At 39.9% G+C, this 13,001-nt stretch overlaps 1 protein-coding gene across 8 annotated transcripts in view; it reads right to left on the reverse strand.

The window, feature by feature from the left end:
• The window catches only part of MON2 (MON2 homolog, regulator of endosome-to-Golgi trafficking), a 163,172-nt gene that overhangs the window by 75,249 nt on the left and 74,922 nt on the right, over window positions 1-13,001 (reverse strand). For all 8 annotated transcript variants that reach the window (XM_039503322.1, XM_039503312.1, XM_039503343.1 and 5 more), the window contains 7 exons: window positions 9,900-10,012; window positions 9,111-9,215; window positions 8,627-8,707; window positions 8,468-8,541; window positions 8,300-8,390; window positions 6,752-6,853; window positions 4,105-4,215 (listed from right to left, as the gene is read on the reverse strand). In XM_039503322.1, coding sequence (XP_039359256.1) covers window positions 4,105-4,215; window positions 6,752-6,853; window positions 8,300-8,390; window positions 8,468-8,541; window positions 8,627-8,707; window positions 9,111-9,215; window positions 9,900-10,012 — 677 coding nt within the window. The remainder of the gene's footprint in view (window positions 1-4,104; window positions 4,216-6,751; window positions 6,854-8,299; window positions 8,391-8,467; window positions 8,542-8,626; window positions 8,708-9,110; window positions 9,216-9,899; window positions 10,013-13,001) is intronic.

The following is a 13,001-nucleotide window of genomic DNA, read 5'->3' on the forward strand; positions in this document are numbered from 1 at the left end:
TTGATAACTGCAAAGAAATACTAGATCAGGGATGGCCAACCTGTGGCTCCGGAGCCACACACGGCTCTTCAGAAGTTAGTATGCAGCTCCTTGTATAGGCACCAACTCCGGGGCTGGAGCTACAGGCATCAACTTTCCAATGTGCCGGGGAGGTTCAGGGGGTGCTCACTGCTCAACCTCTGGCTCTGCCACAGGCCCTTCCCTCACTCCACCCCTTCCCAAGTCCTCCCCTGAGCCTGCCTGCCCTCGCTCCTCCCCCGCCCCCAAGCCTCCTGCTGATCGGGAGGTGCAGGGAGGGAGGGGAAGGTGCTGATCAGCGGGGCAGCTGGTGGGCAGGAGGCTCTGGGAGCAGGGGTGAGGGGAGCTGATGGGGGCGGGGGGCTGCTGACATATTACTGTGGCTCTTTGGCAATGTACATTGGTAAATTCTGGGTCCTTTTCAGGCTCAGGTTGGCCACCCCTGTGCTAGATCATTAAACTGAAGATACAGCTGAAGATTTATTTCCAGATTATTTCAACCTTTATACCATCTATCCCTCCTTTCTGGGTCTTTGTTTCACAGAGTATCAAACACTTGGGCTTTGGCAGGTTTTGAGAGCTCATGGCCAAGAATCAGGAACTCTTACATTCTCACTCAAGCTCTTGCAATGACTTATTGTGTGACCCTGAGCAACTCACTTAACTACTATCTCAGTTTACTCATCTATAAACTGGGATTAAGAAAAATCACATTCCTTGTAATTTTGCTTCTTGGACAACGATTTCACAAGAGTCTCATTCCTAAGTTTCATGCCACCAGTGTGAAACTGGTTGGGAACTTCCATAACCAAGGATCCTTGGAGGGCTATATCCCTCCATGCAAGCACTCAATCGTTCCCTGAGAGTAGTTATCAGTGGTTCACAGTCATGCTGGAAGGGCATAACAAGTGGGGTCCCGCAGGGATCAGTTCTGGGTCCACTTCTGTTCAATATCTTCATCAATGATTTAGATAATGGCATAAAGAGTACACTTCTAAAGTCTGTGGATGATACCAAGATGGGAGGGGTTGCAAGTGCTTTGGAGGATAAGATTAAAATTCAAAATGATCTGGACAAACTGCAGAAATGGTCTGAAGTAAATAGGATGAAATTCAATAAGGACAAATGCAAAGTACTTCACTTAGGAAGGAACAATCAGTTGCACACATACAAAACGGGAAATGACTGCCTAGGAAAGAGTACTGTGGAAAGGAATCTGGGGGTCATAGTGGACCATAAGATAAATATGAGTCAACGGTGTAACGCTGTTGCAAAAAAGCGAACATCATTCTGGGATGTATAAGCAAGAGTGTTGTAAGCAAGACACAAGAAGTAATTCTTCCACTCTACTCCACACTAAGTAGGCCTCATCTGGAGTATTGTGTCCAGTTCTGGGCACCACATTTCAGGAAAGATGTGGACAAATTGGAGAAAGTCCAGAGAAGAGCAACAAAAATGATTAAATTCTAGAAAATATGACCTATGAGGGAAGATTGAAAAAATTGTGTTTGTTTAGTCTGGAGAAGAGAAGACTGAAAGGGGACATGATAACAGTTTTTCAAGTGCATAAAAGATTATTACAGAAGGAGGGAGAAAAATTCTTCTTCTTAACCTCTGAGGATAGGACAGGAAGCAATGGGCTTAAATTGCAGCAAGGGCGGTTTAGGTTGGACATCAGAAAAACCTTCCTAACTGTCAGAGTGGTTAAGCACTGGAATAAATTGCCTAGGGAGGTTGTGGGATCTCCAACATTGGGGAATTTTTGAGAGCTGGTTGGACGAACACCTGTCAGGAATGGTCTAGATAATACTTAGTCCTGCCTTTAGTGCAGAGGACTACACTAGATGACCTCTCGAGGTCCCTTCCAGTTCTTTGGTTTTATGATTCTATACATGCATCCTTCATCCCACAGAACAGGTGGTACATTCAAATTCTACTTGTGTTAGTGGTTCAGCCACTGCTCCCCTCAACAGTCAGTGTGATAATGGTATCTTCAGAGTAGGGAAAACTAGTTACTTTGTAATTTTGGTCCTTTGAAGTTCTCTCACAGAACTGTTATTCTCCACAAAGACAACCACACCTGCCTCTCTTCAAAGTTTGGAGGTTTTTGCTTTCGAGGTCACACATTTTTGCCTATATGAAAGTGCATAAGTGAATGTTCCATCTTTTGCACCAAAAGGAACTGACAGCTGAGAACACCAGTGGACTGTACCACTTGCACTACAGGATTGGAAAATTCCCCATGTTGGGATTGATGCACCTCACTATAAAACTCTTCAGCTGTGGGAGTTACCAGGCAATCTTGTATTCATGTAATGGATGCTGAGAGGATGGAATCTTTAAACTGTAATCTTTCACAGAAGTGTTTTGAAGATTAACTATTATTTTGTGCAGGGCTTATGAATCTTTATAAAAATGCTAAGCATTATTTTATGAGTATTATTATTATAATATTAAGAGGCATGAGATGATACAGGATTTCATTTATTTTTCATGGTTGACAGATCTTTAATTTTTTACCATGAAAGCATAATTAGCAGTTTTTTCCACAGTGCAGTTTTTCAAATGAAAAGGGAAGTGATACAGATGAGCAGTAACTAATATTTACTACTGAGTCAACTTCAAATGCAATGGGAAGGAGAAAGGAGGACTTAAAAGAGAAGGGCAGAGTATCAGAAAGGGACATTCCATGCCAAAGTCCTCAAGGCTTTTATTTTTCAATAACAAACTCCCTCCCCCGCCAAATCTCCAAAACATTTTACCCTAAATGGAACAGGTCATATCACATTAAAACGAAACAATACTTTTATGTTCCTTTATGTTTCATTTGGTATGTCATAGCCATCTATGCCCAACATATGCATTACTTTAATTTTTGGACAAATATACATATACATTGAGTGAACTTAAAAGTTCTCATTTTAATAGTTGCTTTGTTCTGGTGATATAATTTTCCATTCCAAATGTCAAATGACCGGAAGATTGCAGGTCTCACCAGAACTTAGTCCTCAGTCAAAAAATACTGAACTTTTATCTCAGGCCTTGCTGGTTTGACTCCACGTGAAGGACTTGATTCCCTCAGTGCATCCAATCACTGTCTAGCAGCACTCAGCCCTGTGACTCTGTGGTCTAGTCTGTGCTAGCTCTAGCATACACAAATGAAAGACTGATATAACATGGTTGCATCCTGCCTTTGGCAATTTCCCTATGTTAGGGTGAATGAAACCAACCCTGCCAGTCTTCTGCCAGCTGAAAGTTTTCTCCCCTATGGTGGTTTTTCTCAGCTGGTCAGTCACTTTAAGAATCTGGTTCCTAAACTGAGTAGTGCCTATGGGGCAGATTTAAATAGAAAATCTGGCCCAAAAGATTAATTAGAAGTAGGAAAAGAAATCTGCACTGAAGTAAAATTTATTAAATAACAGGTAGTATTTGAAACACTACAGAACCTAGTTTTATTACACTTCTAAAAAAGAGACATAACTTTTAAGTCAGAAAATAAAAATATATATTGCCAAAGAATAAAAAAATTATAGGGACAGAGTAAGAACAGAAAAGGGCTAATTTTTTTTTTTTATTAAATGCCGAGAAATGAATAGGAGACAGAAAAATTTAAAAAACAGCTGAAGAGAAAAAGCCAAAGTATATGTAGGAAAATCAGCTAACTTTCTCTCTCTCTCATATATATAATGGCTTTATATAGGGAGACAGGATAGATTCTTTTGGTGTATAAATTGTATCTTGTAATCCTGTGCCTTCTGTTAAAATTTTCTATATTCCTCTAACCATTTTAGAATGGTTTTGTACTGAGGACGGTGGCCCACATTTTGTTCTACTACATGAACACAGTGAGTTAGCAACATCATTCTTTGTTCTCCATGTGTGAAGGGAAGGAGGTTGTAGCTGATCAGAATGCATGATCTCTGTACTTACCACACAAAGTTCCATCTACAGTATTTATAAACTCAATAGTAAAACTGCTTTGTGAATGCCACCTGTTTGTTGAATTACCTGTAGGGAAGACTCTGATTTCATGTTCATTATGAATTCCAGAAAAGGAAAGAATCATTTCACAAAAACTTACTTTACCTGATTTTGTGATAATGGAGGGTCATGGTTAAATGTAAGCCCGGCTTTAATGAGAGAGGTTAACGCTTCTGCCCCCCATTCTCTCATTCTGGAGTTTGGATGCTGGCAGACCTGAAGATACAGCATAGCCTTATTTAAACCAAGAAGAGTTGTAAACTTTCACAATTCAGACTGGATATATAAACTACGTAGTGTTTTTAAAATAACGATAATCAAATATTAATTTACAAGAATAAGACAAACAGCTGAAACCTCTGTATTTCACTATTTTTCCTATATTTCACAAAACAACCTGCTTCTATCAATTAGGTGGTAAGGGCCTCAAACATTAAGGCTAAGTTTAATAATGATTAAGGAAAACACATCTGTAGGAAAAGCTTACCTTCTGAATAAGGAAACAAGAGGAAGCAATAGGGAGAGAGGCAGAAGTAAATGTGAAAATCAAGGCAGTACAACAAAATATAGTTTCACAAATTAAATGAAAAGGCAATACATATCATTGCTAATTTAGATATTGGTAGCTTAAAAATGGTGACACAAAGAACCAAATTCTGCTCTAGAAGGTGTGCCTGTAACTCATTTTCATTTAACTTGACCTTGAACTGTTGTGAAACAAATACCCAGGTTCACTATCTATTTTTGAGTACAGCAAAAAAATTCCTCAATATAACAGTATGGAAGTAACCAACAAAAGCCAGTGTGTGTGTGTGTATGTATGTCTGTGTTTGGTTTGTCATACATAGAAATGCACATTTAAATAACCCTAAAATTATTGTACAAATGTTAAGAAATATAATGTGAAGACGACACTCCATTCTTCTTTCAAACCCTTGAGAAAAAGATAGGTATAATGCCATAAATCAAAGAGACATTAAATTTTCTCTGGCCTCTCAAAATTGATTTGCCTTTGTTTCTTGATGTAGCTCACGTCAAGATTGCCCAGTTCTAAATTTTCATAAATCACTATTTGTAGTGCAGAGAAATTTAAACACTACAAATGCATACCATCTTCTGCAAAGCTGTGCAAACATACCATGAGCAGTTCTCTATGTTTTTATACTTGATATATCTGTGTCAGTCTCAAGAAAAAACTGTTTTGAGCCTTCAGTGACTTGTAAAGACAACGCTGCGCCAACCCCTTCTCAGTGGGGATGGGGATGTATGAGATTGTCAGGGATAGACAATGCCTGTGTCAAGGGAAGGGTAGATTCAACTGTTCAGGGGATGTGATAGTGGGGAGTGGAGAAGTGTCTCCACCACCCCGTCTACCACTCACTAGCCAAGCTTGAAGGGTGGCTCTCATGCCCTTTACTCCCAGCTATATGTAAAACATCCCAGGTAGAGCCTGGCGCGGATACACAAATGTGTATCCGTAGCCGATCCACAAAAATGATCTGCGGATCCACGGATATGTAGGGCTCTACACTGGGGGCCAGGCTGAGGCTCCCAGGCATCCCCTCTGCCGGAGCCTGGTTGGGAATCACAGATCCTCCACCTGCCCTCGGCCAGGCGGGGAGCCAAGGGGGCAGGGATATGGCCGGGAGCTGCTCTCAGTGCTCCCCCGACTCTGTCAGGTGGAGAGTCCGCCACGGCTCCCCAGCTGGGCTCCACATCCACAGAAATGGTCCGTGGATATCCATGGATATAAAGCGGATACCCACGGATTTTCAGGGCTCTAATCCCAGGTACACAGCAGCCATCCTGCTAGGATTTCTTCTGCTCTCCTGGCCACATACCACTGAAGTATAGTTCCAACTATGTTTCGCAGATTCTGGGTGGAGGGAGAAATTGGACCAAATTGCCAGTTTTGGGGATCAGGAAGGACTTTTTTCCCCTCAGTGGAAGTCTGGCAGGGTGTCCACTGTGTGTTATCCATCTTTCTCATAACATCATGAAGGCCCAATTTGAGGTTAATGCAGCACTTTTAGGATTAAGGCAGCACTTTAAAAGAATGTTTGTTTATAAGTGGAATTTGTCATTTCAAGTTGTGACTGGTGTTCCGCATGGGCAAGAGTCTGTAATAGATCAGCTGCTGAAGGAAAACATGAGTAAGAGACCCAGGAGATGGCTGATATACTGAGCTGACCTGTAGGATAAAAGGTCTTTTGTCTTAAGTCTTTGAAGACTAAGGTACCCTCAAGTCTTCCTCACGGGGAAGATGATAGGCTCTGGAGATGAGCTCAATCTCAGGGATTATGCTGAGGAGTGCCAACCCAGAATAGTGATTATTGCTTTACTATGTCAGGGAAATGTGCTCAACTTCATTTTGAGAACATTAACTACCCAATAGGCTATATGAATTCAGAATTAAACTTCTCTGAGGTGCAAGTAGTATATAAAAATGTTAAACCGATAATCATTTTGCTTTATCTTAACATGCTTAAAATATATAAAGGCAGATATTTAACACTGTAGAGAAAAAAAAAACAATTCCAATAACATCTTTAAAGGTAAATGAGATATACACCAATTCTAGAAACAGGAAGTCAGACAAACTAAAACTAAGACGATTGATCAAAAAAGTTACATTTAGGTAAAAAGAAGCATCAGTATTCTTTTTAGTTAAGCGCTTGCAGAAAGATAGATATTAGAAAGATTCTATTAAGAGCTATATATAGTAGTATTTATGATAAGACAAATCAGTTACCTCTAGGAGGTGACCAGTCAGAGGTCTCCACAGAATCTCAATCCTATGCATGTTAACCAGTCCCGTTTCCAACAGTTTAGCAACAGCAAAAAGAGATGGTTCCTAAGTAAAATAGAATTTAAACACATGATTAGAGATACCTAGTGTAATTTTAGAAATGTTCCCTTTCTTTTGATTTCCTGGTAAGATTTTTCCATTAATTACAGTAATTGTATTTAACAACTTATGAAAGTCACAGACCTCACACTGCAGCTAAATGAGACTGGGAGGTTTCCACAAATGCAGCAACACTATGCTATTACCAGCCACAAGGGGATAGGAAGAGAGACAAACACTCCCTTTTGATAACAATTTTTTCCTTTTTTGATACACCGAGTTTGCTTGAGTAGCATGAGTATTAAAATCCCTCCCAAAGCTCTCTCTCTCTCTCTCGCATAATAATGTATTATAATGCTATCCTTCCCAACAGAAAAATCTTAACACGCTTTACTAACAAAATAATCTAATTTCTGCTCCATCATAACAGACTTAAATTAGAAACTTATAAAAGCTAACAGTAGAGATTATTTTATCTAAATATTTAGCAAAGCTCGTATTACTGTTATCCTAGATTCAGGATCAAAGTTGTAAGTTCATGAAGAGATGTGATCAATCTCTCATTCATTTGATCTGTGTACAAAACAGTAGCATTTTACGCTCAACTATAAAAAAAAATTAACTATCACCACATAGTCAAATGGCTGTCACATTATAATTATGCTGCAGAATACACTTTACTATTTCCCCTTAACGTGAGGTTCCCTGTTCTCATTTTTAGTTGATATTAAATTCAAATTATTAACTCAATTTCATTTCTTTGCATTTTGAAGTCCCCTCTCCCAGTTTTATAATTTTAGTACATCATAAACCAAAAATCATTTAGTCATTTTTGTATTTACTTCTCTCCTGAAAACACTACCACCAAAGCAAAAGAACAAGCAACACACCACCCAATACCACACCCCTCCAGGGGGATCCTCACCCCTAAAGCTCATTAAATATCTCTGGAGGGTAGCGGGCTCAGAAAGTTGTTCCACTTCTCTCCCCAGGACTCCCACCTAGTGATGTGCTTTTTTTGTTTTAAACCAAAACTGTCAAACTAGTTTTAAAGCATTTTAGAAGATATTGGTTGAAATGGAACATTTTAATATATCCCAGAGCATACCATGTCATTTCATAACATCCTAGCTTTCTGAAATCTACAAAGCTTTAAAAAAAAAAAAACTCATCCATCTACAACCTGATTCTCAATGGAAATGCTCGACATTGCTTAATGTTAGAAAACATGATAAAAATACTACACAAGGGTTCACAGAAGATTTAGTAGCACTGCCAATCATTAAGAACCAGAAAATTCCTTGTCTTAATGTGCTAATTTTATGCTCATATCAAATGTAACATTAACTTATTTTGATATTAAAAAACAGTAATCTAGCTTAACAACAAACATGAGTCTGATGCCTATTTTACAAATACATAACTGAAAAGTAATAACAAAGTGTTCTATACCTTGTTATTTCCATAGGCCATTTCCATGGCTTCCAGAGACAAGGAACAAAGGGCATTTATTAAATGATGTAAAGACACGTCATCAAGGTACCTGAAAAATACCAGCTATCAAAACACTGTCTTCGCTGATACAAACAAATACTTAGGTCATAAGAAGATGTCTCTTACTGTGAGCTTTCAAATAGTCTTGAAAGTATATTGGATATAACTGGTAAATCAGTCATAACTGCTGTAGTTAGAACCTAAGGGACAGAAAAATGTATTTTGTAGATTTCAAGAGAAAGTATTGCACAATCATTATATTACAGAATGAACAATTATTCTTACTGTGCTGGGTCCTTCTACAGCTCTCCCGGGTTTTAAGGCACCTCCAACACCAGGCTTTAAACCCAGAATCCATACGAGATGCTGAAATATAAAGTAAAGTAAAATATAAATTTCTAACGCAACTATAAAGATCGATGAATATAAAATACTATATTTGTATTTTTGGAGATATCTGATCTATAAATATTTTTCTGAGTTCCATGAGAAAAGCCTCCTCAGTTTGTGAGAAGAAGCTAACGCTTCAACTCTTTTAGAGATCAATCAGCCTACACCTGCTCTCTCAGGCAGATGCAACAAACTAAGTTCAGAGGACAGTGCTAGAGCACTTCTTTATGGACATTAGAACATATAATGAGTAAAATACAATCTAAGCATATGTTGCCGTGTTCAAATCAATAATGCCCACATCTTAGAAATCATAACCCACCCTGAATTATTATAACAAACAAATAAAAAAGCAATACATGCATTACCTACACCATACCTGTAGAGTAGCCAAGACAAGTTGCCATGATGTACCAAGAACTGCTCCATGGCAGTGGGCCAAGTTAAGTAACGTCCTCATACACTGGATATTTTTTGAAGTCAGCTAGACAGAACATGTTACATTGTTATATTTAATGTATTATGAGAAATCAATGGCATTCCTAGTAAAATCACTAATCTTAAAAAAATATTTAATGATATATTAAATAAAAAACCTGCACTTATGTGATGCATCCATACCAGGGAAGTAACTCAACAGCTTTCAACAACTGGTCCCCCATTCCCAATTGAATAAGGGTTGGGAATAGCTTGACAGCGTAAACAGAGTCAAATTATTTTCAGTTTTATTTCCAGAAATTAGACACTTTGTTTCTCCAGATGACTGACATTTTTAAAAAAATGGATGTTCAATCATATGACCCTGTCTACATTAACCATTTTTAAAATCATAGTTGAGGGGGACATTCATGGTCATGATAAAGGGTCATTCGGGTGCATAAAGAGCCACAGTGGCCACCTCTTACATGATAACAGATCTTTCATGTCCACAGGTTCTCCCAGCTATGAAAAAATTAGGAGGCTACTTTAAGAAAAATGGGCCTCTTATTACACTAAAAGATTATCCATTATCTCTGCTACAAGAAAATACGCAAGAGAGTCATAGTGAGTATGTTCAGTTCATTGTAGTAGTCAGGAATCACATAGGAAGAAAGGGATTGAGAGAGAATCAGATACAGAAAAAGGAAGTAATTCAACAGAAAAAAGTTAATTAGAAATTGTACTTTACCATTACTGTTCCCTGTGGCTGGAGAGCTAGCGGTTGCCCTACTGCTACAACTTGCTGGTGAGATTCACTTGATGGACTGATCATCTGAACATTCTGCCCCTGAATCGAATAAGCTAGAGAACAAAGAAAAATCCTCATGTAAAATGCAGTAAATATTCTATTAACTTGGCTGCAAAAACGTAAGTAGTAACTTTACTCACATGAGCGGTCCCATTGAGAACTTTGCAGGACTGAGCCAATAGGTTATATTTATAGCAGTGTCATTATGTCACTTTATTTTATAGGTAAAAATAGTCTCTCACTTACATCTACTATTTCATAGGACTTGCAGCGTAACAGATACTCATTTTGAAAGGGAAACCATCAACTTAAAAGGACCTCATACAATCTCACTTCTACCTGAAAAATGTGTACCTAACTATAGTTAAAAGTAAATAAAGGCTACTCATCAGTAACCAGTGTTTGAGATGGACTCTACACATTCCCACTCTTTGGATGTGCCAACGCCGCCGCCTAGACACTCCAAATGCACAGGAGTGGAAATGTGCAAAAGCCATTCAAAGAACACTACCCAAAATTATTATTAGAATGGGAAGAGATTAGAAAAAGGGATTTTGCTCTATTTTTTCCACTTTGTTTACTTTGTGCATACTCAGTTGCTCTGTCAGTCACCTTCCCTTGTATGTGTGGCTTTTCCAAACACAAAAAGAGAAACATTTGAAAAATAAGAAAGGATTATAAAACCACTGAACTCAGAGAGGGACTCTGGAGATTAGTTCCAGAAATTATTTTAATTTTTTCTTTAAACTGACTGGGACTTCAGGGTGATAGTTCCTTTTAAATACCAGTTCATGAGAGTATTACTGTATTTTATAGAATGACAAACCACATGTCCTCCTTTAGTTTTATCTGCACTGGAGGATTTTGGTATTGTAAACACCATAATAAGCCATTTGTCATGCTTGAAATATACTTCATACCCACACTCAAAATGTTTCAAATGGTGCACAAGCATTGCCAATGCTGTCAAAACTGCATTTTCTGTGTGTAAGGCTCATTGTGGTTACCATGAATTAAGTCACTCTGCACCACTGTAGCTTGTGTATTCAAAGTGAAAATATTGAAGCTGCACTAGGCCTCCCAAGTACAGTGCTAGCGTCATAGAGTGACTGACCCCTTTAAGAGAAAGCAGGGCCAGTGCACCAATGACTGATTAGCTGCCTCCCAACTGGGGTTAAAAGGTGGCACATGGGACATATAAGGGGAAGAGAAAGAAGGGCAGGTGAGAGCTGCCCAAGAGTACAGACTGAAAGAGCAAGGAAAGGGACAGGTGACAGCTGCCTGGAAGGAGAAAGGAAAGAGGGAGGTGAGAGCTGCCTGGGACAGACAGGAACTCTGAAGAGAGCAAAAAGCTCTGCAGGCCCTCCCTGGGAATAGGGAGGGATTGGCTAGGAAACCAGCAGAGGTGCTAGCCTGCTGTCCCAGACAGCCAGTACCAGGAGGCTGGAAATGGTTGAGTCATTGGAGTGTGTTTTCGGTAGAAGACTCATAAGACTGGTGGACAGCCAGGAGAGTGGGGCCATGGTGCAAGGGCAGAAAGGAACTGGAAACTAAGTGCTGGTGGACTCACGGGTGGGTGACTCACCTGGAAGTGATGTCCCTGGAGAAGGAAATGGAAAATTACTGTACTTAATATGTTTTACTGTGGGAATTTGAAGAATGGTTTTACTATGAGGATTATATGGACTATTGTACATGTATTTGAATAAGTTATGCCCAGAGGCAGGACTCTGGACTGGACAGTAAAAGAGACTGAGCTTTTTTTTTTTTTTTTTTTTAATAGCTGGACTGGGGAAACAGACAGGTGCACCCGTTGTGCTGCAGCCTGCCATAGGAGAGCATCTCAGGCAGGTCTGTCCTATTACAGCTATAAAGATAATTAGTCCCTTTCTGCAACCAACCTGTGCAAAGACTATTGTACTGCTCACCACTTTGTTTTTAGCTACTGAAAATTCCTAAAATTAATTCATGCAATAGACAAAATGCAATACATTCAATCTTCTTTAAAGAATATTTAACATTAAGCCTCATTAAAAATATTTTAATGCAATAACAATGCCATTTCATTTTACAAAATACATATTTCATACACTGAAAAATTCTAATTGATACTGTTCATGTTCTTATAAAAATTGGTATGGTGCCTTTTAACTGTAGATTGCTACGCCCAGAAGCTCCTTCTTTGAGACCTGTACCGAGAACTATGGGATAGGTAACTACAATGCTGCATCTGCAAACTATGCAGCGATGCACTCAAAACACCAGAACTAATATGGATGCAATGCACCATTATAAATTATGATTCAGTGGAACCATTACAAGTTGCAATGGTGCAAATCTCCAGGTTAGTCAAGGCTTCGCTCCTTATTCTATAAGTAAGGCTGCGAGTGTGTCACAGAAAGTCATAGATTCTGTGACTTTTCATGACCTCCATGACTTCTGCACCAGCCACTGCTGGGGCTGTCTCGGGCCACCATGCCCCCCTCCCCAAGCAGCAGAGTCTGTGTGTGAGAGGGTTATGGGGTTGGGGCCTGGGACGGGGTGAGGCAGGCTCTGGGCGGCACTTACCTGGAGGGCTCCTCGGAAGTGTCAACATCCCCCTCACTCGCTAGGCAGAGGCTGCCTCCGCCTGCATGAACCGCCCCCACAACTCCCATTGGCTGTGGTTCCCAGCCAATGGGAGCTGCAAAGCCAGCACTCTTGGCGAAGACAATGCGCCAAGGGAGCCTGCTGGCCTTGCCAACTCCCCCTCAGCACCAGCGGGGGTCCCGGGCCACACGCCGCTGTCTGCACTCCCCTCCCCAGCTACCCTCCCCCAGCACTTGTGGTGCCCCCAGGCAGTCCCTCCAACCCAAGTTTTGGTCAGGTGTATATAGTAAAAGTCATGGACAGGTCACGAACCATGAAGTTTTGTTTACTTCCCGTGACTTTCACTAAAAATACCCATGACTAAAACGTAGCCCTACCTATAAGTATATGATAGTCATAATATGACATGGCAGCTAATGGTCCCAATTGCAACATAGGCCAGATCATCCTCTC

Source organism: Mauremys reevesii, linkage group 1 (genome assembly GCF_016161935.1).
Source record: "Mauremys reevesii isolate NIE-2019 linkage group 1, ASM1616193v1, whole genome shotgun sequence".
Classification (NCBI taxonomy): Eukaryota; Metazoa; Chordata; order Testudines; family Geoemydidae; genus Mauremys; species Mauremys reevesii.